Here is a 27,456-nt window from a genome sequence, read left to right as displayed (position 1 = left end):
CCAGAAGAATCGATGTAACATGACGGCGATTCGCCTGCCCGTACCATTCTGCTGCAGTAAAACTGCGGCGGCTGGTCGGCAAGCGGCTAAAGTAGAACAAGACAAAGGCAAAAGGTGTTTTTTTTTTTTTTTTTTTTTTTTTTTTCCGTGGAGAGGGATTAGAACCTCTGTCCAGATTTGTCTGTGCCCTCATTAGGGAGATTCACCCTCTTTATTTGTCCTGTTTACCATTATCATTGTGAAAAGTAAAAGAAAATGCCAAATTTTTGGTTGTTCCCAGAACAGAAATAGAGGGAATCTATGAGGACACTGTTTCTGGTGACAACCAGGGATTCCCTCACTTTAAAGGGATCATCGCTCACTTCCTGTCTTGGCTATGGTACAGGAAGTGAAGGGAAATCTCCCCAAAGGGACACAGATGGCAAACGTTAGAACCCTTCCTTATGCCTCTTCAAAATTAGCCTTTAGTTCTCCTTTAAGTTTTGGCACCTGATATTGAAGAAGATGCGCTAGGTTTGATTTAACTGATGCAAATTAGGAGAGGATTTATCCTCATTTTGAGTAGTTTGGCTTCCTGTTTTGTCTCCAGGACAGGAAGTGAAAGAAAATCTCCCCAATGGAACAAAACAATTGACAGTGGTTGAATCCTCCCCAAATTTTTAAAACGTAAAAGTTGTAGCACTAGATATACAGTACTTTTTAGTGTCCTAATTTTGTACAGAACAGTCCCCACTTGCCAGTCTAGGCCCCCCGCAGTTGCTGGGTGGACTGAGGTCAAGCACCAACATATAATGTAGCTCTGGTCAGTGAACTCTTGACTTGTCTTGTTGCAGTGGAGAGAGCGGGGCTGGCAAAACGGAGAGCACAAAGCTGCTGATGAAATTTCTGTCCTCCATGAGCCAGAACTGCGCGGGAGGCGGAAACCAGACGACCGTGGAAAAAGCCATCATGGAAAGCAGGTCAGATATACCCGGCAGCAAGATTTTTCTTTTTTTTTCTTTAAATTTTTGGTCTTTTAATTGGTGTCTAAAAGGATCAAAGAAAGATTGTCTGGCATGTTGGTCATATTTCTTTGATTACTTTGTTTGCTGTAGTAATCACTTTCACAATCAGATGCTTTGAAAATGCAAAGATTGCCCTTTTAATACATTTCTTTGACTGTAATGTTTGAGTTTAGATGCTCTCTGGCCCTCAATCTGGCCTGTAAGGGCCAGAGGAAGAAACTAGGATTAAGCTTCAATATCTCCAACCTGTTATTCATGTTGCATTGGGTTGACGGACTGGTTTGTTGGTGGCCAAAAGCCTAACTCCAGGTTTTGTGTTACTTTAAAGCCCCATACACACTATCAGATTGGCTGCTGATTTTTTCCATCAGATTTACCAAAACCATATAATATGAGGTCAAACCTTAGGGGTTTCAATGTGTATGCAATCGGGCAGGCCCTTGTACTACATGGTTTTGGTGAACCTGAAGGAAAAAATCAGCAGACAATCTGATAGTGTGTATGGGGCTTTAGTCAGTGGCTTGCAAACTACAGCCTGGGAACTGGATGTTGGCTTTATCCGGCCCTTGGGGCACTATTTTTTTTCTCCCCCTGATATGAGACACTATTCCTTCCAGTGATGCCAACAATGGGGCATAATTCCTACCACTGGCACCAAAGATGGGGCACTATTCCTCTCCCTAATCCCAAAGACAGGATAGTACTCCTGACCAAAGTTGTGGGGCCTTGTTTACTTCCACTGCACACAATCGCCTTAAAGTGTGAAGGACGGTAAGCTTTTGACAGGTGGTGAGGAGGAGTTGTATTGCCTCCTCACTGACTGCTTTAGCCCCTAAAATCCTGAACTAGCATGCTATACCCATGTGCATTGTACATGGCTTCAGGGCGCTTGCAGAGCGGTAAAAAAAAAGCCCTAACCTAATCCTACCAGGCCTGTCCTATAGACTTCAACCAGGAGGGGGAGCCCTCCACAAATAACAGTATTCTACAAGCCCCAGGAAAACGTGGATATGGGCCCCCTCTAATATTGTTCCAGAAACTGTATCAAAGAATTGCATGACACTTCCCAAATAGTAAAACTTTTGTATGTCTTTTATTATGATATAAAAAATGCACAATTCCACACCAAGACACAATTGGACAAACAGAAATGTTAAAAACACCTGCCACAAAGTTTCCACCCCCTATGGTAAATATTTGTGAGTTGCAGAGTGGCCCCATTCATTTGGGTGCTGGGCCCACCAAAAGCAGCAGCGGGGGTGGGGGATATTTCCTGCCGTGGCCATGAAGCAAAGCATGTGTACACTCCCATGCGCTGCCACTGATGGTAAAGGGGGGAGCAGTAAAAACACGGCTCAAATGCAGGGTTTTCCTGACCCTTAGCTGCTAGTATGAAGGAGCCCTAAAACCATGCAAATGATAATATTGTCTTGCAAACAGAAAATGAAAACATTACTTAAAACATTACTTGCTTAATCCTTTGGGATTTGAGAACCACATTTAACGATATTGCTTGTTCTTGGTATCAATTTGTATTAAGAGTAGTTGTGCGAACGAGCAAATGAGGTGTGTGTGTATGTGTATAGATAGATATATGTTTAATCACTCCAATTATTATATATATATGTAATATATATAAATAATAATTGGAGTGATTAAACTCAAGCGCTAGGTGTGTTTACAATGGGTCTGCCCCAGTCCCAAACCGTACTTTAGGGCATGGCAGTTCACTTTTATCTAAAAGCAAGTGGAGTTCATACAGAAAGGTCTTCCTATGCTGGAGGTTGTCACCTTCACTGCAAAGACATAACATGCAGCCTCTTGGCTCTCTTGTGGCAGCTTTACTGTTCCGAGTACCTCTGCAGGGTCTTCCTGACAATCAAACACAGTGGTATGCGCAAATGCTGAACTTTAGCTTTATGTCTTTCCCTAGCTGCCCTTGTCCCTCCTGGACTCTCTTTACAGCCTCCATGGACTTCCTCTCAGGCTCGGGCCTTCCTCTCCCAACCTGACCTTGATGCACAGCAGCATCTCTTGCAGTTTTCTTCACACTCTCTAACTTCCCTCAGAAGGATAGGGCCCTGTGCTCTAAAGCTGACTCTATTATGAAGTCAGCACACACCTGATCCATCAGTGTGCTTTCTTCTCTCAGGCCGGGTTCACACTGTTGCGGTTTGGATGTGGGTTTCTCCACATCCAATTTGCATGTCAGGAGAGTGTGCCTGGCTTTCAATGGAGCTGGTTTACACCACTCCAGGGCTGCTGTGGAGTGAATTGCACAGAGGACCTGTGCATTAGGCTTGTGCAATTCATTTAGTAACTAATCAAAATTCGGCCAAATTTTGCATCCGAATGTCCGAATAAAAAAAATAACGAATTACAACGAATACGAATGAAATATAACGAATGAATTCGACATGATTCGGTAATTCTTTAACCACTTGCTTACTGGGCACTTAAACCCCCCTCAGTCCCAGACCAATTTTCAGCTTTCAGCGCTGATGCACTTTGAATGACAATTGCGCGGGAATTCAACACTGTCCCCAAGTGAAATTTTTATCATTTTTTTTCCCACAAATAGAGCTTTCTTTTGGTGGTATTTAATCACAGCTGGGAGTTTTATTTTTTGCTAAACAAACAAAAAAAGATGCAAAAAAAAAATCATGTTTAATAGTTTGTTATAAAATTTTGCAAACAGGTCATTTTTCTCCTTCATTGAAGTGCGCTGATGAGGCGGCACTGGTGGGCACTGATAGGCTGCACTGGTGGGCACTGATAGGCTGCACTGGTGGGCACTGATAGGCTGCACTGGTGGGCACTGATAGGCTGCACTGGTGGGCACTGATAAGGCGGCGCTGGTGGGCAAAGATAAGATGGCACAGATGGGTGGCACGGATGGGTGGCACTAAGGGGCACTGATAGGTACCACTGATAGATGGGACTGATGGGCACTGATAGGTGGCACTGATGGGCACTGGTAGATGACACTGATGGGCACGAATATGTGGCACTGGGGTGCAGCACCTTTGTTGAGGCAGATTGTGGGCACTGCTGGGTGGCACTGTGGGCACTGCTGGGTGGCACTATGGGAACTGCTGGGTGGCACTTATTTTTTAATCCTCTTTATTGATGAGGGGGCAGGTGAGCACTGGCAGGGCTGGCTGTGATCGGGACTGATGTCCTGATCACGGCCGCCGGTGATCGGCTCTTTTTTTTTTTCTCCTCGCGCTGTCAGCGCGAGGAGGAATAATAGCCGATTACCGGCTCCGTTATATCACATGATCAGCTGTCATTGGCTGACAGCTGATCACGTGATAAGGGGTCGGGATCGACCCCTTGCTCTGATCGGTGATCAGGCGAGTCTCATAGACTCGCCGATCACAGGGCGCGCAGGCCGCTTGTGCACGGGACTACGTCAATAGACGTAGCCCCGGAAAAGGAGATCCGCGCTGTAGCCGTCATTCGGCTATAGCGCGGGTCTCAAGTGGTTAAAGATCTAATGAAACAAAAAGTCAGCTCAAAGTAAATCTTATAGTCCAATCAGCTAATTAATTTTGTGCCGGAGGTTGGATTACTGGCAAAGTGCATTCCTGAGAACTGAGTGAGAAGGGTGTTGTATTGTATTTGAGCCGAGTAGAAGAGACGTTGTCATTGTGTGTGTTAAAAGATTCAATAAACAAACGACTTTCCAAACTACGAATCATTATCACGAATGTCTATACATACATAAATAGCGAATTTCAACAAATACGAACAAATGAATTCGACACTCTACGAATAATAACGAATTATCCGAAAATGTATTAACGTAACATAACGAATATAACAGAACGAAATTATGTATTTTACAAATGACAACGAACTGAAACTAAACAAAATTTTCAGTTATACACAAGTCTACTGTGCATCTTCTGGTCCGTTTTCAGGTCTGAATTCAGCCCAGAATTTGAACTGAAACCAGACCTGAAACAGTGAAAACAGGGAAGCCCCGGACCCCTGCTGTGAGCCGCTCCATACTGCAATGTGATCTCAGCCCTAAAATCTGGTGTAAACCACCATTTTACCAAGTAGCACGGGGTCCTCCTACTACAGTTTGTGTGTGTTTGTGTGTATACATACCTCCCAACATTTTGAGATCGGAATGAGGGACAACTACTATCAAACGTATGTAGGCATAGGACACGCCCCCTTAAATGAGAATTGACCCAAAAAAAAAGGTTAATTAAATCCACAAGGGTTTCATTTTTTTTTTTTTTTTTTTTTTTTTTTTACCACTACTATTCCTTCATATTGGTTTTTAAAATGTACAAATGCAGCAATTTAGAAATTGGATGAAAGGTTTAGCTCTGGGAAACACTTTTTGAAAAATAAAAAGTGCATTTTATATACAACTATATAGATCAGACCAAAATGAGGGGGAAAGAGGGAGATTGCTCCAAATCAGGAACAGTCCCCCGAAACCAGGGACAGTTGGGAGCTATGTGTGTGTGTGTGTGTGTGTGTGTGTGTGTGTATATGTGTATGTGTATATATATATATATATATATATATATATATATATATATATATATATATATATATATATATATATATATATATATATATATATATATATATATATATATATATATATATATATATATATATATATAATATATATATATATATATATAAATATTTTTTTTTTTTTTTTGTGTGTAGCAGAGGAGACGGGTGGGTCTTGCCCATTCCGTCAGGACTCACCTGTGGAGACACTCATTGCAGAGGCAGCTTGTGTATGGGCATGCAGGGGCATTCTAAAGCCCCATACACACTATCAGATTTTCTGCTGTTTTTTTTCCTTCAGGTTTACAAAAACAATATAATTTGAGGTCAAACCTTAGGTGTTTCAATGTGTATGCAATCCCTTGCACTACCTGGTTTTCGTAAATCTGAAGACAAAAAAATCCACAGAAAATCTGAAGAAAGGAGTTGGCGGTTTGCATGTCTCAATGTATAGAATATAAGGAGGCGGTTTGCATGTCTCAATGTATACAATAGTGATTAGTGGGCAGGAAGCGAAAGCTTAGTCTTGGTCTATAGGAAGGGACATGTTTTGTTGTTGTGCTTTTATGTCAAATAACTCTGGAAGAGCGTGTATACCATGACCTATGTGTATATAGGATTTGTCTACATTGTGGTTGTGTAATAGTTTTTAATGACCTCTGAGAATTCCTACATAGAATTCCCTGGCAGTGAGTCAAGCATGCAATTATTGTACAGGGCTATCCATTATCTCCCTGGATTATTTATATATATATATTATACACACATACACACACAAACATTCTCTGCATGGTACATGACCAGTGGCAGCTGGTGGTGGAAAAAAAAATTTGGGAGGCGGCAAACAGTATGCCACCCACCCCGGTCGGTAGCACTTACCCCATAACCAGAGACTTCCCCCCGCTCGGGAGTGGCCTTCTCCTGCTCTACATGGCAGTGGCTTCCTGTCCCCCCCCCAGCTGCCAATCGTAAATAGTCTTCTTCTCTTTTCGGGCAATCGGAAAATGGGTCTCACACCAGCTTCTGATTGGTCGGCTTGAATATTCATTCGCTGTTGTAACACACCTCGGTGGGCTCCAGGTCACATGCTCTGCGACCCGAGCCCACCCTATTTTGAAGTCTATTAGAGCCTATGGTGTTAAAAAAAAATCACCTGCCGCTGTAATTCATGCGCCCGGTGACCCGAAAGGGGCTGGGAGCATGAATGGGGGGTGGCCACCGCGGCCATGGATAGATTCATGCTATGCATGAATCTATTCACTACCATATATTGGGTGGCTTGGAGTGAGGGGGCGGCGCCTGGACGCCCCTAATAGACGGGCCACCACTGTGCATGACTCGTAATTTACACTGTGTCCACAATGTATAGAATAGAGGGCTATTTGTATAAGGTTGCGATGACCCGGTTCTATGTCCAGAAGGGAAATTATATATGGTCTACTAAATTCTAGTGTAATTTGTAAAATACAGAACGCCAAAAAAAATCTAGCTATGGAAAACCATACTAGCCAATCACAAACTAGATGCAGAAATCCCTGCCAGCCAGTCACAATCTAGCTGTAGAAAACCACACCAGCGAATCACAACTTGGCAATTGAAAATCATGCCAACTAGCCACAATCTAGCTATAAAAAAACATATTGGTCAATCACAGTCTAGCAAAAGAAAACCATACCAGCCATATCATATCCATATCCTCTTATATTGTGTCTTGGAGTTATCTTCACAATTGTACTTTATGATGTTACTTCTTTAAAGCCTCATTGGATAAGTTGTTAAAATCTAATAAAACAAATTTGACAATAAAACCATACCAGCCCATTACAGTCTTGCAATACAAAGCTTAAAAAAACAACCAAAAAATGGGCAGACTCGATGGACTACTGTCTTTTTCTGCCATCACTTTTCTATGTTTCTGTTTCATACTCACAAATTACAAACTAGATATAAAAAAGCATACCAGGCAATTCCAATCTGGCTGTTGAAAACCATACAGCCAATCACAATGTACTATAAAAAAAGTAAAACGTACCGGCCACCACAAGAAGCTGGGTAAAGACCCATTAGGCAAATTGGCATGTCTACCAGAAAAGAAAATAGGGAGGTCGGAGAGCCCTTGTAGTGACTTAAGTGACTGACTCCAAAAAAATGGATTAACTGATGTGAATGTATAATATAATTTATGTAAAGCACTGTGCAAATTGACAGAGCTTTATAGGTACCTGAAATAAATTGCCTTTAAGAAAATACGGCTACAATTAGTGGCCTGAGCAGCAGAGATGGCTGTTGTTGTATGACTAAGGATGGGTCAGAGTCATTGGCTTATTGATCAACCAATTACATTATTCCATTAAAAAATACATTTTGTGGCTTCAGGACTTTTTCTACGCTCCCTACCCGCTTTTAAGCGCTGCCCCCTGTGGGCGATGGTTTGGGCCGCCCCCAGCAGCGGTGGATCCCCCCGATAGCAAAAATATATCTCCCCGCAGTCGGCATTAATAGACCCACCAGCAACAATTGACTCCTCCCACACAGTAGATGCCCCCACCAGCAACAATATCATCCCCCACCAGCAACAATAGACCCTCCAACACACCCCACCACCCCTTGCCATTATATACATTTAGTACTGGAGGAGCCAGAACTGCGTTCCCCATACAAAAAAGCCCTGCTGGATTTAAATTGCCACTTCCTCAGTTCAGGGGGATATTGATGTTTTGCCTTCCCTAGTTTGCTTGCTCATCGGGTGAGTAAAGTAGAAGGAACCACCTTGAATAGATTTTTACATTTTTTTTTTTTTTTTTTTTTTATTAAATCAGAGTTTAGTGTCGCTTTGGGAAGGATAGTAGGTTAGGATAAGGGTGTAGTTAATTTTATTTTCATTATTTATTTGACTATGGTCTTTTATGAACTACGGTATGTATTCTCCGCATTCTTTGTTTCTTCTGTTTTTAAATTGCAGTGTCATAATTTTTCTCTTTTTTTTTTTTTTTCTTTCCTCCTCCACAGTCCGATCCTCGAAGCTTTCGGCAATGCCAAGACTGTTTATAACAACAACTCCAGCCGCTTCGGGAAGTTCATCCAACTTCACTTCTCCCAGCAAGGACACATCCAGGGTGGCCGCGTGGTGGACTGTATCCTTCTGAGTGGCAGCGGGGTATTTGGCTGTCCTGCTGGGCGCCGCTCACAGCTTTGTTGGCGACAGTCGGCTGAACCTTTTTTGTTTTTCCTGTTGCTGGCAGATGCATTTTTTGGCAATTCTGTAACTGCTTTTGCAGCTCAAGTGTACTTTTATTTTATTTCTAATTATTCCCTATGCCATAAAACTCAGAACACAATACAAATGCAGAGCACTGTGTGAACAGTATATACAGAAGGTAATTTAGTTCTCCTTCTCCTTCTCCTTCTTCTTCTGTTACGATGGGACTACGTTCAGGCTAGTAGCCAATAGCTTTGGTCTAGGAATTTGATCTGAAAATGCGTGGCATTTTGTCGGAAAATTTTACTGGCAAGTTGGAAAAGTTGGTTCGTCGGATATTCAGACGGAAACAGTCCGATGCAGACCACACACAGTCGGAATATCCGACAAAACGGTCCGATAGGAAACAATCCGACGGAATCTCTGACCGTGTGTACAAGGGCTAAGAGGTTGAATCTGGTAAATATAATCAGACTCCGATCAAATTTTTTTATTTAAAGAAAAAAAAAAGTTAGACTATTTTGCAGATTTTCAAACAGATGTGTAATATTATATGCTGGCCATACAAAAACAATGTCTTCCTTTTAAAAAAAAAAAAAATAATAATAATTAAGAACTTTCTAATCGTCAGTGGGGTCAAATCGACATTTATATTCAACGGGAAAGTTTAGAAATAGAAAACTTCTTGGTCAAAGATTTTCAGACCGTGTACGTGGTTTTTGTTCAGATTAAAAAACACAAATTGCTGCAAAAACACACTACATTCTTTTCTGCAGCTTCTCCATTGAAGTATATTGAACCAAAAAAGCACAGTTTTGCATTGAAAAAGTTCCTTGACCCTTTCCGAATATGCAGCAGCTGAAAAAAAGCATAGATGTGAACGTTAAATGAACTGTAGTGCATTTCTACAAAAATCACCAAAAAACACACGGGTGGGAACCAGGCCTAAGACATTTAGTAACATAATGGAGTTAAAATAAAATAAAAATTAGCCCTTCATAGTACAAAAAGAGCACATAATCGCTACTTTAAGGGGTTCGTTTTTTTACTGTGCAGTAGTGAAAGTAATATTTACAGTAGCAATTATTTGCTCTTTTTGTACTATAAAGGACTCATTTTAGTTTTTTTAATCCCATTATGTTACTGGCCGATTAACCGATTTATGAAAATAGTAATCGATTAATTTCATAATCGATTAGTTGTCGGTTAATCGATGAGTTGTTTCGTCCCTACATTAATCCTTTGCCCTTGCTCATGCTAGGTCAGGCTTTCTCAACCTTTTAACCCTAGAGGAACCCCAAAAATTAATTTTCAGGTCTCGAGGAACCCTTCCTAAAACCAATTCACCAGGGGTCAAAAGAACAATGCCCCTTATACTGGTGGTCAATAGGAAGAATGTTCCCCTTAAAATGGTGCTCAGACAGCTAAAATATATATTTTTGTGTCATGCTGCTGGCTTTGCTAAGTGATGCTGAACCTTGAACTCTGTAGGCACCATCAAAAAGGTGGTTTATTAGCCACAGCTCAAGGAACCGCTAGCAACCTCTGAAGGGACCCTAGTTGAGAATGGCTGTGCTAGGTTGCTGTTTTTCAAAGTGATTTTTCAAAAAAATAAAGCATAGAGACATGAATGGAGGGGGGGGGGGGGATGTTGCTTTAAATATTAAAAATGCATTAAATTCTGTTTTGGTTTGTGGTGCTCAGTTGCAGCGAAGATCCACTTTAAGCTTTCATTTGTTTCCTTAATGGATGGTCAAACAGATTTGTTGGAAAAGGTAAGTTTGGTGGTTTCTCATATATATCATATATGTTGGGGTTCTTTCCTTGGTCTCTGGGGTTTCCTATCCACTTCCAGCGGGGCAGATATAACCATGGCGGATCTCTGTCCTATTTCACTCCATAGACCAGAGTAACGCGGCAAAGTCCCGGAGAGAGAAGCTATCACATATTCTACGCTCTGCTCGCCGGTGCAAATAAGGACGACCGAGGTGAGTAATCCAAGTGTCGTTTTATATATTATCAAAGTACATACAAAGACCGCTCCCTGCTGCAAAAACTACTAGTAGCAGAATTTCATTTTCCATCCATAGGACCATTAGTATAGGTCAGATGTGTCCAGACATATTTATAATCATAAAAAAAGGAAAGAAAAATTGCGCTACAGAATAACGTGTAAAAATCAATGCTGCTGCAGTTCTAATATATACCAAAAAGTTATATACACATGTGAAAGAAAGACAAGAAGAACCGGGCAATCCCTAGAAGTTAATAATAGGGTATACGCCCCTCACCCGAGAGACTAAAATGGAAGGCAATAGTGATTGAAGTGCAATATCCCCGATTGCAAAAAAAAACCTCATATAATGCAAATAAAAACAACACATATGAAATAATGTCACTTATTATACATATAGTGAATCCCAAATTTGTTATATCGCATATACTAAAGGCACTCTTAACAGTACAAGTGCAACAGTGTCACAAATTACATGTGCAGTGGATCACAAAAATATTATACCACACTATACACTAAAGTGCAAAAATATATTGTGCAAATAAACAAATCATAAACTGATCATATAAGATCTCAATGAGTCCTTTTGTAATAGTCCTTAGAGTAAGACCAGAAAAATGAACTGTAAAAAAAACACCACGTGTCACAGATAACTTCGGCTTCCTGATTCGTATTCCAACTCATAAACCATACTGAGGTGCACCACCACCAAAAAGATAAGATTGGCTCCTTACCAGACGTCCTAGTAAGTTGCGCTTTAAGAGGTCAAACCAGACCATACATGTGCATTAATCCTCCAGTACTGCTTCCACTCTCAGACCAGACCACAATTCGGAAATATTCCAATAGAAAGAGCGAATGGTCCACCATAGAAAGGAAAAAAAGCGCTCCAAATAGTGTAATACCATTTATTAAAATTGAATGAAAAAAGAAATACACTTACAAGGTCACTGTAAGAGAAGGCATATCACAGTGGGAAGCATCGGCCGAGCGCAATTCTCCACGATTGTATCCTTATTCCGGCTAATGTTGAGAGGCAAAAAAGTAGCGTGTCACACCGCCCTACGCATTTCGTGATATATCACGTCGTCTCGGGGTACGGGTGACACGCCATTCTGCCCCCTGTTTTTATAATGAACTGTGGCCCACGCCTCCTCCTCCATGGAAAACCCAGGCCTCGTTATCAATTCCATACCGGAAGTGACGCATATGCGTCAGACCTGACTACCCAATGTCCGTATTCAAAGAATATAGAGGAGCCAATGGTGAATATTTTCTGCGCCATCTTGGGGAAGCTGAACCAAGCCTCACGACCGATATCCAATCGGAGGCGAGGTCACTATGGTCACGGAGGCGGAAATGACGCACATTGGCGTCATCATCCGCCTGACCGCTCGCGAGGGCGGAAGTGACGCTCAAGGGCGTCACTGCCCGTGCGACCATTCGTAATTGGTATACCACCTTCCTATCACTAATGGCGCTCTAAGACCCACAGGGAAGGAGCCAAGCCTCACCATCGGCCAGCGCCAAGACCGGCAGAAGCGCAGAAACCACGCCCCGCCGCCGGCACACACCGGAAAGCCAAGCCCCAAAACAAACCAGGCCTCACTTCCACTCACACCGGAAGTCCAGGCTCCGTGTAAGCCAAGCCTCGTTCCCGATGTATAAGGCATTGGATGCCTTAACTCCTCCCACATGTTAAGGCATCCAATGGAACCCATGGACATTACCACAGACTGGGTTTTCTTCTTTCTGATGCTTTGCCAGGCTCTATCTGCAGCTGTCTTCAGTTTACATAGTAGATGAGGTTGAAAAAAGACACAAGTCCATCCTATGTGTGTGATTATATGTCAGTATTACATTGTATATCCCTGTATGTTGTGGTCGTTCAGGTGCTTATCTAATAGTTTTTTTTAAAACTATCGATGCCCCCCTCTGAGACCACGGCCTGTGGAAGGGGAATTCTACATCCTTGCCGCTCTTACAGTAAAGAATTCTCTACATAGTTTAAAGTTAAACCTAAATTCTTCTAATTTTAATGAGTGGCCACGTGTCTTATTAAACTCCCTTCCGCGGAAAAGTTTTATCCCTATTGTGGAGTCACTCAGTACGGTATTTGTAAATTGAAATCGTATCCCCTTCAAGCGTCTCTTCTCCAGAGAGAATAAGTTCAGTGCTTGCAACCTTTCGTCATCACTAATATCCTCCCAACCCTTTATTAGCTTTGTTGCCCTTCTCTGTAATCGCTCCATTTCCAGTACATCCTTCCTGAGAACTGGTGCCCAGAACTGGGCAGCATACTCCAGGTGCGGCCGGACCAGAGTCTTGTAGAGCGGGAGAATTATTGCTTTATCTCTGGAGCTTATCCCCTTTTTAATGCATGCCAATATTCTGTTTGCTTTGTTAGCAGCTTGGCATTGCATGCCATTTCTGAGCCTATCATCTACTAGGACCCCCAGGTCCTTTTTTCATATTATGTACAAAGTAAGGTTCGTAGGCATGGGCCACAGGGGTGAGTTCAGAGGGTGGTGATAAATGGGGAGTACTCGGAATGGTCAGGGGTTGGTAGTGGGGTCCCCCAGGGTTCTGTACTGGGACCAATCCTATTTAATTTGTTCATAAACGACCTGGAGGATGGGGTAAACGGTTCAATCTCTGTATTTGCGGACGATACTAAGCTAAGCAGGGCAATAATGTCTCCGCAGGATGTGGAAACCTTGCAAAAAGATCTGAACAAATAGGGCAGGAGACTACATGGCAAATGAGGTTTAATGTGGAAAAATTTAAAATAATGCATTTGGATGGTAAAAATATGAATGTGTTTTGAATCATTGTCCACCTGCACTGTGAAGGACTGTCCAATCAACTTTTCTGCATTTGGCTGAATCTGGGCTGACAGTATATCTCTGAACACTGCAAAATTCAAACTGTTGATTTTGCCACTCCGGTACTACAGTGACTTTTTCTTTCATTGTAGCGGGAGCTACTACAGTTATTCTATGCCTTTACAGGGATTGGTCTGGTATGGAATATGTGTATAAGCTGGAACAATGTAAATATGCAAAGAAAAAATTTAAAACCCTGGAATTCAGCTTCAAATGTGTATCCGCCACGTTAAAAAAAAAATCTGCAACTGATAATGATTGATTTTTGCAGAAGCTCTCTCGCTCTCGGATCCTCACGCTTATCAGTATCTCTGCAACTCGGGCTGTGTGACAGTGGAAGGCCTTAACGATAAAGAAATGTACGAGAACGTTGTGGTGAGTCTGTCTGATTTTCTGACAATATCGACTTCCTGCAGACCTTTTCGATTTTTTTTTTTTTAAACACTATAATAGAGAATTACAGCCTTGGACATTCTGGTTCATCTAAAAACCATCTATTTTTTTTATTTTATTTTTTTTCATTCTGTATCCATTAAAAGAGGAATTCCAGGTATGGCAATTTTTACATCGCTCTATTGGTGCTGCCCGGCCCAATGAATCTTTGTATGTACCATACCTGTGGGATCCTCCTGGAAGCTGGAAATCGCTGCAGTAGACCCAGTTACTTCCATGATTTCCTAGCTTCCGAGTCCCAGGTGACCTCAATTCCCCCGCCTCTGCATCCCATCCAATCAGAGAACGCGTTGCATTTATGAGTAGAATGCAAGGCATTCTCTGAATGGTGCCAGTGCCAAGCGGCTGACGACCAGGGTTGCCAACCGACAGAAAAAATTTACTGACCGTTTGTAAATATCAGTGATTTTTTTTTTTAACAATTGCTAGTAAATATCAGGGGCTGATCATTTCATGCTGTGTTGACTTTTTAAGTGTAAATCAAGCAAATTACTTTGTTATAGGTATTGTCAGTGTTTCCATGTCATATTTATACTGTTCAAATATTCACGGTGTTGGTTTTCAATAGGAGTTCTGTAATTTCTCAGGCTGCCAGTAAAAAATGTGCTCCGCCAGTAAATGTTCCATGTTTTGTCAGTAATCAATGCTGCAGGAGGTTGGCAACCCTGCTGATGAGCTGAGTTCACTAAGCAGCAGGGCAGCCAGCCACTCGGTATGGGACCCGGAATCTCTAGTGGAGATCACTGGAATAGGAGTGTCTAATACAGGCACTTCCATCTTCTACAGAGACCCTACAGGTATGGTATATGCAGGGCTACATTGATCCAAGCGGGACCATTGTAACAATGTAAAAATGTCATACCTGGAAATCTTCTTTAAAAAGGAAAACTAAAGGCAAAACTGATACGTGCGGCCACCCGTAATCGCTCCACTGAGAGCCAGAAGGGAGATCTGTCAATGTAAACAAGCAGATCCCCATTCTGTCAGGGGAGTATAGAATGATCATCTGTTCCTAGTGATTAGGAACAGCGATCTCTCTGTACTCCCAGCAGTGTTAATTTCATCAACTAAAATGACTAAAACATTTTTAGTCGACTAAAAATAAAACGACTGTGATGACTAAAATGGGGCTAAAACTAAAATAGCATTTTAGTCAAGACTAAGACTAAAACGAAATTGAAATTTGACTTCAAAATTAACATTGGTCTGTACATGTTCATACCTCAATGCCATAATAAATAATGCATTTGATTTTTTTCACTCGAGGAGTATATAATGAGCTTGGAAATTGTAGAGCCCGTGATGTGCACAGGAGCCTTGGCTCTCTGGGGGCTCTCCCTTCTCATTGGTTGAGAACGCAGTGGGAGCCATTGATCATCACAGTCAGTAAGCCAAGGAGAAGGAGTGGGGCCAAGCTGCGGCTCTGTGTCTGAATGATTACACAGAGCAGCGACTTGGGAGCGAGTCTGCTTGGGTGCCCCCACAGCAAGCTGTTTGCTCTGGGGGCACTTGGCAGGAGGGAGGTTCCAGGAGCTCCTGCGGGGGACCCCAGAAGAGGAGGATAGGGGCTGCTCTGTGTAATACTACTGCACAGAGAAGTAAGTAGAACAAGTTTTTTTTTTATTTACAAAAAAATATAATATAACTTTAATTTGCAGGGATTTCCTCTAACTTCCTGTTTGGCTATGGGACAGGGAGTGAAGATAAATCTCCCCAATGGGACACGGATGGTGAAAAAAAAATCTGACAGAGATTCTAACCCTCCTTTGCTCTATCCAAAATGAAAAAAAAAAGTGCCTATAGTTCTACTTTAAGACTGGAATCATTTGCAGATACAATTTTTGCTGCCTTATGGTTGAAGTACAGCAATCATTGGTTTGATGCTAATGCTGCACTGGATGTGGGAACAAGCCGGAGTTGCTGGCTGTCCCAGTAAAAGGAGAACAGAGAAAAAAAAACGTACAAGATATTTATTGATATAAATTGGCATGTTGACCTAACCAGGGTTTAGTGTATGATGTCTGTGTGCTGACCGCGCTGTCCATTTCCTTTGATATTGCTTTTTCTCCGGTCAGACCGCCATGCAGGTGATGGATTTCTCTGATGAAGAGATCAGGGAGGTGTGGAAGCTCTTATCTGGGACTCTGCAGATCGGGAATCTGGAATTCATGACGGCCGGAGGAGCCCAGATAACAACCAAAGCCGGTAAATGCATCTGCCAGATCCATAGATAGAACAGTATAGTGCAAAGTCTGTCTGTTATCCTATCCTTCATAGACCGAGATCTGTCTTATCTGGACCTGTCTGTCTCTGTGCATCTCTCTATTTATTTTAATAGATAGACATCTGTATAATCTCCCCCCCCCCCCCCCCGTTATCTTACTAACTATCTATCTATCTATCTATCTATCGTGCCTTGAAAAGGTATTCATACCCCTTGAAATATTTCAAATCTTGTCATGTCACAATCAAAAATGTAAATGTATTTTATTGGGATTTTATGTGATAGACCAACACAAAGTGGCACATAATTGTGAAGAGGAAGGAAAATGATAAATGATTTTCAATTTTTTTTACAAATAAATATTTGAAAAGTGCGGTGTGCATTTGTATTCTGCCCCCTTTTACTCTGATACCGCTAACTAAAATCGAAAGAAACCAATTACATCCAGAAGTTACCTAGTTAGTAAACAGAGTCCACCTGTGTGTAATTTAATCTTGGTATACGTACAGCTGTTCTGTGAAGCCCTCATGAGTTTGTTAGAGAACCTTGGTAAACAAATGGCATCATGAAGGCCAAGGATAAAGTTGTGGAGAAGTTTTAAAGCAGGGTTAGGTTATATAAAAAAAAAATGCCTCAAGCTTTGAACATCTCACGGGGCACTGTTCAATTCATCATACGAAAATGGAAAGAGTATGGCACAACTGCAAACCTACCAAGACATGGCCGTCCATCTAAACTGACAGGTCGGGCAAGGAGAACATTAATCAGAGAAGCAGCCAAGAGACCCATGATAACTCTGGAGGAGCTGCAGAGATCCACAGCTCAGGTGGGGGAATCTGTCCACAGGACAACTATTAGTCATGCATAAGGCTGAGCTCAGGCGTGTTTGCATGCTCCACGTGCAGAGCTTGCCAGGAAGTTGGCACAGCACTGCGCTAATCACAGGCAGTGAGACATTGCCCTGATGTGCGGCTGCAGAGATTGGGAAATGTCTCACTGCCTGTGATCAGCGCTGTGCCGACTTCCTGGCGGGCTCTGCATGTGGAACATACGAACACGCCTGAGCTCATCCCTAGTCGTGCACTCCACAAATATGGCCTTTATGGAAGAGTGGCAAGAAGAAAGCTATTGTTGATAGAAAGCCATAAGAAGTCCCATTTGCAGTTTGTGAGAAGCCGTGTGGGGGACAGAGCAAACATGTGGAAGAAGGTGCTCTAGTCAGATAAGACCAACATTTTTCGTTTTTGGCCTAAAAGCCAAATACTATTTGTGGGGGAAACTAACACTGCACATCACCCTGAACACACCATCCCCACCGTGAAACATGGTGGTGGCAGCATCATGTTGTAGGGATGCTTTTCTTCAGCAGGAACAGGGAAGCTGGTCAGAGTTGATGGGAAGATGGATGGAGCCAAATACAGGACAATCTTAGAAGAAAACCTGTTCTAGTCTGCAAAAGACTTGAGACTGGGGCGGAGGTTCACCTTCTAGGAGGACAACGACCCTAAACATACAGCCAGAGCTACAATGGAATGGTTTAGATCAAAGCATATTCATGTGATAGAATGACCCAGTCAAAGTCCAGACCTAAATCTAATTGAGAATCTGTGACAAGACTTGAAAATTGCTGTTCAGATGCTCTCCATCCAATCTGACAGAGCTTGAGCTATTTTGCAAAGATGAATGGGCAAAAATGTCCCTCTCTAGATGTGCAAAGCTGGTAGAGACATCCCCAAAAAAAGGCTTACAGCTGTAATTGTAGATAAATTGCACAATATCTAATATCTGTCATCTATCAGTTCATCTTATCTACCTGCCTTTCTATCTATATATCTTTGTATCTGGCTGTTTGTATAACATAGGTCTCTCTCTTATCTATCTCTCCTCTGTTTGTTTGTTGTATAATATCTTTCTGTCTACCGTATATGGATGTCTCCTCCTCCTTCTTTTTATTTATTTATTTTTATTTATTTTTTTAAGTATCTGTTATCAGTCTTTCTAATATCTTTCCTTGTATAAAAAAAAAAGTCTGTGGATTGGGATTATACAAGCATCCAGACTATTAATTCATTTAAAAAAAAAAAAGATTGTCTCATAACAGCTGAATTAAAAATGACATGGACAAATGTTAAAATAAGCGATCATAGCAACAGCTTGGGTATAGTGTGCTCATATCCCGATGCGTTTCGAGGCACTCTTCTTCAAGGGTCACTCTTCCATAAAAAGGTCACAGGCTGGGCTAAAATATGGAAAGTTGTGCAGCTAAGGGTTAGTGCCCATAGATTACAGTACTTCCCCTGACGCATATCAAAGAATCATTAGACATCCTAAAGAGTGAACTCAGAGGTCAGCCAGTCTCTAGGTTCACCTTTGGGGACGTCTGTGAAGAGTGGCGCCTGTGATCCTGTCAAGCAAAGATGTTCCTGGACCTGCTGCATGGTAGTGGGCGGGCATTCCAGTCACAGTGCAATGTCTTTTTATCAGTTATCCCTTGGGTTTTCTGTACTTTCAGAAAGTTATACAAACATGAAAGAACTACAAGTGCATGACTGGCTCATATGGGGAGGATACGCGTCTGTGGACTTTTGATTACTGGTGAATTTATTAGTAGTGTATTTGTATATAGCACATTACATTTACTGCAGTTCTGTTCTTCTGCACTTTCTCTGTTCTCTTGAAGAGAAAGTCTCAAGATGCATTGGAAGATGACACTGTGCCTAAGCTGCTGCTATGATCATTTTAACATGGCTGTCATTTTTAATTGATGTGTTTATAATTTGTGACAATAAAAATTTTTTATGAATTCATTGTCTGGATGCCTGTAAAATTCCAATCCACAGATATTTTTTTTATTTTTATACATTGATTTGAAGGGATGATGAAGTTCCCAGGGGTGTGAAAATGTGAAACGTTTGTTCATCTTTTTCCTCTCTATCTGGCTGTTTGTATGATGTCCGGCTACCTGGTATCAATATATCGGTCTGTCTGTCTCTCTGTCTAGACTGGTAGGACATGAGCACAGCTGTCTGTCCTCTTACAGTAAAATATTTGCATTTTTATTGAAGAAAAAAAATATATATTTTAAGTAAAAATCCACATCATTCCTATGTGGCTGGTTCACCTGTACTGTATGTGCCAATGCTTTGAATGTAGATCACTCTGTATTCTTGTGCATTAGTCCATTGAAATGAATTATGAATGCAGCAAACACGCATATCATTCAGTGTTTTGCTTTTTAACTCATCTGCACCATGGAGAGTTCCTCTGCTGACTGTCTCGGCTTTACTTTGCCAATTTGTTCCTTTCTTCATTCATTATACAATGTGCATAACCCGACGTGGCAATGTGCATAACCCGACGCAGTAATGCACTTAGCCCCCATGTGGTAGTACACCTAGCCCCCCCCCCCCCCCCCCCCCGCAGCAGTGCACATAGCTCCACGCAGAAATGGGGTATATGTTTAACTGTGAAGAGGCCTTTGGGTCATCCGTGTGCAATTCTGTAGCTGGTTGAGCATGTCATTTGTTGAACTGTGACTTCTTGCCTGAGGTTGATTGCAATCCAGCTAGATTACTTAGAATTGGGATATGCTGGACAACCTGATTTGCTCAATAAACTGTTAAATTGCCCCAAAGAACCATTGCGATCTCATGCACAAAGGTAGTTTAGACCAAGTGCAGGACATCTGGGTATTAGGCTGTGGGCACAAGTCACAGCACTACTATCCAGCCCTGCTGCCGACAGCCTGTTAAACCCAGAGAGGCTAAAAGCTGCTCCTGCTGGTTGAGCCTCCAAGTGGCAGTAATACTTAGGGCAGTGAGAGCCAAGGAACAAATGCTCTGAATGCAGATTGCTTGCATGCCAGGCATTCATCCCTGGGCACATACCACTTGGTTCACTGTGCAGTCGCAACAGTTTTCACTCTGTCATACTGTTTAATAGGCAGCTGGGAATGGGCCTGTATGGTGCTGTGCCTTCCACCTGCAGCTAAACTCTAGGATCTCCTGCACTAGTGCTAAATGCCCAGTGTACATGAGGCCTATCCAGTTCATTCCCAGCATTTCAGAGCAAAGGCTCTGGATATCCCATTTACAGCACCCCTGTTCTGATAAGGAAGCCCCATATAGTCTTATCGGGACATTATTCAATAATGGAATTACTGCGCCATCATCATGCCAACCCCATCTCAAGGAGTGCAAACTTCGCCCTCTACAAAAAAAATTAATCCATTATGTGCACTGGATCAACCCAGAGCATGGGGCCCGTGCTCTGTGTTCGACCTCCTCTTTGGGGATTCACTATTATGCTAGGCGAGTTTAATTTTGTTTCCAGTGGAGCAATCAATGGACTCCAAGACTCAAGGTGGTGGGTGTTTAAAACTTTGGCTTAAATTTTTTTTTATCCAAGTACAATGCCTTGAAAAAGTATTCATACCCCTTGAAATTTTCCACATTGTCCTGTTGCAACTAAAAGCAAAAATGTATTTTGTTGCAATTTTATGTGCTAGACCAACACAAAGTGATATATAATTGTGAAGTGGAAGGAAAATGATAAATGGTTTTCAAATTTTTTTTTTTTTTTTTTACAAATATGTGAAAAGTGTGGCGTGCATTTGTATTCAGCCCCCCTGAGCCAATACTTTGTAAAACCTCCTTTCACTACAATCACAGCTGTAAGCCTTTTTTTGGGGATGTCTCTTCCAGCTTTGCACTTCTAGAGAGGGACATTTTTGCCCATTCTTCTTTCCAAAATAACTCAAGCTCTGTCAGATTGGACGGAGAACGTCTGTGAACAGCAATTTTCAAGTCTTGCCTCATATTCCCAATTGGATTTAGGTCTGGACTTTGTCTGGGCCATTCTAACACATGAATATGCTTTGATCTAAACCATTCCATTGTAGCTCTGGCTGTATGTTTAGGGTCGTTGTCAAGTCTTTTTGCAGGTTTTCTTAGATTGCCTTGTATTTGGCTCCATCCATCTTCCCATCATCTCTGACCAGCTTCCCTGTCCCTGCTGAAGGAAAGCATCCCCACAACATGATGCTGCCACCGCCATGTTTCACGGTGGGAATGCTGTGTTCAGGGTGATGTGCAGTGTCGGTTTTCACCCCACACATAGCGTTTTGCTTTTAGGCCAAAAAGTTACATTTTGGTCTCATCTGACTAGAATATCTTCTTCCACATGTTTGCTGTGTCCTCCACATGACTTCACACAAACTACAAACAAGTCTTCTTATGGCTTTCTTCTTGTCACTCTTCCATAAAGGCCATATTTGTGGAAAGCACAACTAATAGTTGTCCTGTGGACAGATTCTTCCACCAGCTGTGGATCTCTGCAGCTCCTCCAAAGTTACCATGGACCTCTTGGCTGCTTCTCTGATGAATGCCAGTTTAGGTGGACAGCCATGTCTTGGTAGGTTTGCAGTTGGGCCATACTCTTTCCATTTTCGGGTTAATGAATTGAACAGTGCTCTGTGAGATGTTCAAACCTCTGGATATTTTTTTCATAACCTAACCCTTCTTTAAACTTCTCTAAAACTTTATCCCTGACCTGTCTGGTGTTTTCCTGGCCTTCATGATGCTGCTTGTTCACTAAGGTTCTCTAACAAACCTCCGAGGGCTTCACAGAACAGCTGTTTCTATACTGAGATTAAATTGCACACAGGTGGACTCCATTTACCAATTAGGACTTCTGAAGGCAATTGGTTCCACTAGATTTTAGTTTGGGGTATCAGAGTAAAGGGGGCTGAATACAAATGCACGCCACACTTTTCAAATATTTATTTGTAAAAAATGTGCAAAACCATTTATCATTTTCCTTCCTCTTCACAATTATGTGCCACTTTGTGTTGGTCTATCACATAAAATCCCAATAAAATACATTCACGTTTTTGGTTGTGACATGACAAAATTTGGAAAATTTCAATGGGTATGGATACTTTTTTTTAAGGCACTGTATGTATTCTTAACTCGAAAGTCTCTTCTGTTGATCTCTCCTTCCTCCCAATCTTTTTGTTGCTGCTGTGATCTGACTTTGTATTACAGGGTGGCTACGTTCGTTCTCCATGGTCCCTCTGTATGTAGGAGCGTAGCACCCTTTCATGCTGGCTCCCGATGGACTATAGAACATGGGATGTGTAGTGTGCTTTAGGGTCGGCTGTAGCTTATCAGATCTGAAGGTACAGTAAAAAAAAACTTCAGGGGGCATAATGTTAACACTATGGAGGCTATTTACGAAAGGCAAATCCACTTTGCACTAGGGCTGGGGAAAATATCGATTTAAATCTTGAATCGAGTTGAGAGGTCAAATAGATTCAAAATTTAAGCAAATCGATTTATTTATTTTTTCACCAGGACCGGTGCTGACACCGCGCAGGTCCTGAGGTGCTGTGGGCAGGAGTTTTTAGGCGAAGCCGCGGCATCGGCCTAGTCCGTGAGGCCGGACGCCGTGGACTAGGCCGAAGCTGTGGCCTTGCGTAAAAAATCCTACCCGCAGCACCTCAGGACCGGCGCGGTGTCAATCAAGAAAAAAAAAACTCTCTTCAAATTGTAAATCGAGGTTTTTTTTTTTTTTAAATTGCAGATTTTTTGATTTTTTTTTTTTTTAGAAAATCGCCCAGCTCTACTTTGCACTACAAGTGCACTTGGAAGTGCAGTTGCTGCAGATCCGAGAGGGACATGCAAGGAAAATAAACAGCATTTTAGCTTGCTCATGATTGGATGATGAAATCAGCAGAGCTTCCCCTCGTTTCAGATCTACCCCTCGAATTTACAATGACTGCCCTTCCAAATGCAATTACAAGTGCACTGTGCACTTGTAGTGCAAAGTGGATTTGCCTTTCGTAAATAACCCCCTATGTGTGAGTCAGTGACAGTCTATCGTACAGTGCGATAGAGATGCAGGGAACCAGTATTGTTACCCCTGCACACTTGTATATCATGTGTCCCTATCATAGCCCCCCTTTACATCAGTGTCCCTATCAAATTCTCCCTTTTACATGAATTATCCCCATCAGAGGGCCCCCTTACATGAATTATCCCCATCAGAGGGCCCCCCTTACATGAATTATCCCCATCAGAGGGCCCCCTTACATGAATTATCCCCATCAGAGGGCCCCCTTACATGAATTATCCCCATCAGAGGGCCCCCTTACATGAATTACCCCATTAGTCATCCTTGCATCAGCTGTCATAATCAGAATGCCCCCATTATAGTTTCCCTTTACATCAAATGTCCCCAACAGAGCTCCCCCACATCAACTACCCCCATCACAGTGCCCCCCAACATCAGTTGCCACTATTGGAGTACCCCTTACATCAGACTTGCTCATGGAAAATCTAGGGGGGGTGGAAGCACAACCCAGTCCAGCACCCTGCCTAGATCCAAGCCTGGTGTGTATAGAGGAGGACCCAGGACCACAACTTAACGAGAACTGCTTGATCCAAACAAAGGAAGTGTGAGGGAAAAGGAGAGGTTCAGGAACCCGCGGAGGGCATTACAAGGAGGCAAAGAAATGCAGTAAAAAACAATTTGATGAAAAATAGATTAGAAGGCCGTTAGGTAGTGAATGTGTATGAATTATTTTTTGGGGGAATAAATATATTGTTTAGTGTCACTTTAAGACAAATTGTATATGTGTGCAATCTTTTGTGCAGAGTGCTTTGGAAGGAAACTGCAGCAGGTGCAGAAAGTATTTTATTTTCATTCTTTGTGTCGCACTGCAAATGCTCAGAGGTGTGAACACGCTGATACTCCTTCACCTATAATTAGAATTCACACACTCCACAGTTCTGCAAAATTGTCCAAGACAGCTACAATGAAACTTTACAGATAGAGATGCATGCTGTGAGTGTGTGTGTGTGTGTACAAATATATAGATGGGGAATATGTGTGTATTTATCTCTATCACACACACATACGTGTGTGTATGTATGTATGTGTGTGTATGTGTATATATATATATATATATATATATATATATATATATATATATATATATATATATATACTATTTTAATAAATATATAATTTTTTTTATTATTATTAAAAATATATATATATATATATATATATATATATTGATTGTACAATTAGTTTCTTAACGAATCGAAATTCGGCCAAATTTTGCATCATTCGGATGCATCTGAATGTCCGAATAACTATATAAATACATGTAATAAAATAAATACAAATTTTGAACCTGTGTTGAGCTGCATTTGGTGAGCGAGGCCTGCCCTCTATTGTTGCATCTATGTATTGCAGCTTAATAATTAGACTGAGCTGTGTGCTCCACCACTGATTGTTATTATCGCAGAAATCTCCATAGAATATACAGGACAGGTTTATAATGAACGGCATGCCTGGCTGCAGCATATTCTCAATTTCCTGTGTGCTGTCGGAGCCCAGAATTTCATTATTTCATGCATATGGTTCCCAGATTTAAATACAGATAGTTTAATCGATCTGGCGCACTTTGCAGATAAAATGTTTGCAGAAATTACAGTTTAATATATAAAAACCTGACTTTGTGGAATAAAGGTGCTTCGAGAACATTGGGGGGAGAGAGCTCCAGGTTCTTCAGCTCTTAGACTTGGTTGGCATCTTAAAGAGAACCTGTCAAAATGGGGGGCTGTGTTGATTGGCTTTCGTTTTTACTTCAAGTGTTTTTTGCATGCAAGTACAGGTCCGAGGGAAATGCAAAACCTCCTTTTGAAGGAAGTCAAGCACAGAAAAATCAAGTATACTTGATACTTTTCTAAATTTTCTTTTCACTTGCAATGTGCCTTTGGACTTACTAGACAATTTGAATACTCCAGGAAGAGTAAATTTCTTAGCACACCTCCTGTGACATTTATAGATCTCTACTCATCTGGGAGTGTCTAATCACTGTCTGTGCTGTCCCAGCTCCTCCACCACCTTCTGCTAGGAAAGAAATAAAGGGGAATACTATGTAGTTGCATAGTTAGGTTGAAAAAAGACACGAGTCCATCTAGTTAAAAAAAAAAATACAATCCCATATACCGTACACAATCCTATACCCACAGTTGATCCAGAGGATGGTGGACAACCCCAGCAAAGCATGATCCAATTTGCTATAGCAGGGGAGATCGGATTTTCCCTGGATCAACTTTACCTATAAATGTTGGTACCCAGTTATATTATGTACATTTAGGAAATAATCCAGGGCTTTCTGAAAGCCATCCACTGAACTTGCCAGAACCACCTCTGGAGGGGAGTCTATTCCACATTTTCACAGCTCTTACTGTGAAGAGACCTTTCTGTGTTTTGGAGGTGAAATCTTTTTTTTCCTCTAGACATAAAGAGTGCCCCCCGTCCTCTGTGTGATGAACCTTTAAAGTGAATAACTCAACACCAAGTTCACTATATGGTCCACTTATGTATTTGTACATGTTGATCATATCCCTCTTAACCACTTGCCGACCGCTGATTCACGTCGGCAGAATGGCATCGGCAGGCAAAAGGGAGTACCCGTACTTCCCTCTGAACTTGCCGCCTAGTGGGCATGCGCCCGCGGGTTCCAAAAAAATGATGTTCGCTAGCGATTGCGGCAATGTAAACAAGGCATTTCCCTGTTCTGCCTAGCAACATGACAGGGATCTACTGCTCCCTGTCTTTGGTAGCAGTGATCTCTCATGTTCTAGTGAGCCCATTCCCCCTACAGTTAGAACACATCCAAGGAACACACTTAACCCCTTGATAGCCCCCTAGTGTTTAACCTCTTCCCGGACAGTGTCATTTATACAGTAATCAGTGGCTATTTGTAGCTCTGATCGCTCTATAAATGTAATCACATATCTGCCTAAACTGTGGAAGAAATTAGTTTTTTCTAAATGTTTTTGGGGTGTATTTATTATAGAAAAAAGGAAATAATATTGCACTAACCCCAAAAGCAAAAATTAGTACATAAACCAGCAGCTACATATGAACATAACCAAATTCATATATAAAACTCCAACAATATAACTAGAGCTACATTATATTGTTGTATTTATTATAGCAAAAAGTAAAAAAAATAGCTTTTTTTTTTTTTTTTTTTTGTTCACAATTGTTGGTCTTTTTTGTTTATAGTGCAAAAAATAAAAAACAGAGGTGATTAACCACTTGCCGACCAGCACACGACGATGTACGTCGACAGAATGGCACGGGCAGGCAAATGGGCGTACATGTACATCCCTTTAAATTTGCCGCCCTGCCATCAGCCGGCGGCGCGCTCCCGCGCTGGTCGGGACCCCCGTGAGTCCGGTCGCGGGACCCGCCGACTCGATCGCCGCGGGCATCCCCGCGATCGTCTAACGGAGCGGCCGAATGGAGAAGTGCCGTTGTAAACAACATTTCTCCATTCTGCCTAGCAACTAGTGACGCTGATCTCTGCTCCATGTGATTGGAGCAGAGATCAGTGTTCACTAAATGAAAGCCTAACCCCCCCACAGTTAGTAACACGCCCCTAGGAACACTTAACCCCTACACTGCCACCCACTGGTTAACCCCTTCACTGCCAGTGTCATTTACACAGGAATCACTGCATTTATATAGCAGTGATTACTGTATAAATGACAATGGTCCCAAAAATGTCTGATGGGTCCCCCACAATGTCGCAGTCACAATAAAAATCGCTGATCGCCGCCATTACTTGTAAAAAAAAATAATAAAAAATTAATAAAAATGCTATAAAACTATCCCTATTTTGTAAACGCTATAACTTTTGCGCAAACCAATCAATCGCTTATTGCGATTTTTTTTTTTAACCAAAAATATGTAGAAGAACACGTATCGGCCTAAACTGAGGGAAAAAATTTTTTTTTATATATTTTTGGGGGATATTTATTATAACAAAAAGTAAAAAATAATGCGTTTTTTTCAAAATTGTCGCTCTATTTTTGTTTATAGCGCAAAAAATAAAAACCGCAGGGGTGATCAAATACCACCAAAAGAAAGCTCTATTTGTGGGAAAAAAAGGACGTCAATTTTGTTTGGGAGCCACGTCGCACGACCGCGCAATTGTCAGTTAAAGCGACGCAGTGCCGAATCGCAAATAGTGATCTGGTCTTTGACCAGCAAATTGGTCCGGTCTGAAAGTGGTTAAATACCACCAAAAGACAGCTCTATTTTTG

General features: G+C 41.8%; 1 protein-coding gene across 2 annotated transcripts in view; it reads left to right on the top strand.

The window, feature by feature from the left end:
* Positions 1-27,456, top strand: part of LOC143923858 (unconventional myosin-X-like) — a 253,802-nt gene that overhangs the window by 111,932 nt on the left and 114,414 nt on the right. The window contains exons 5-10 of one of the 2 annotated variants that reach the window (XM_077447780.1): positions 834-959; positions 8,559-8,683; positions 10,510-10,523; positions 10,652-10,736; positions 13,919-14,022; positions 16,176-16,305. In XM_077447780.1, coding sequence (XP_077303906.1) covers positions 834-959; positions 8,559-8,683; positions 10,510-10,523; positions 10,652-10,736; positions 13,919-14,022; positions 16,176-16,305 — 584 coding nt within the window. Of the gene's footprint in view, positions 1-833; positions 960-8,558; positions 8,684-10,509; positions 10,524-10,636; positions 10,737-13,918; positions 14,023-16,175; positions 16,306-27,456 lie in introns of those variants that run through there. The other variant, XM_077447779.1, reaches the window with a different exon arrangement.

The sequence above is a fragment of the Lithobates pipiens genome, unplaced genomic scaffold, assembly GCF_037356315.1.
Source record: "Lithobates pipiens isolate NorthernLeopardFrog02 unplaced genomic scaffold, aLitPip1_a1.2 Scaffold_22, whole genome shotgun sequence".
Lineage (NCBI taxonomy): Eukaryota > Metazoa > Chordata > Amphibia > Anura > Ranidae > Lithobates > Lithobates pipiens.
This window is presented reverse-complemented; position numbering and strand designations above follow the sequence as displayed.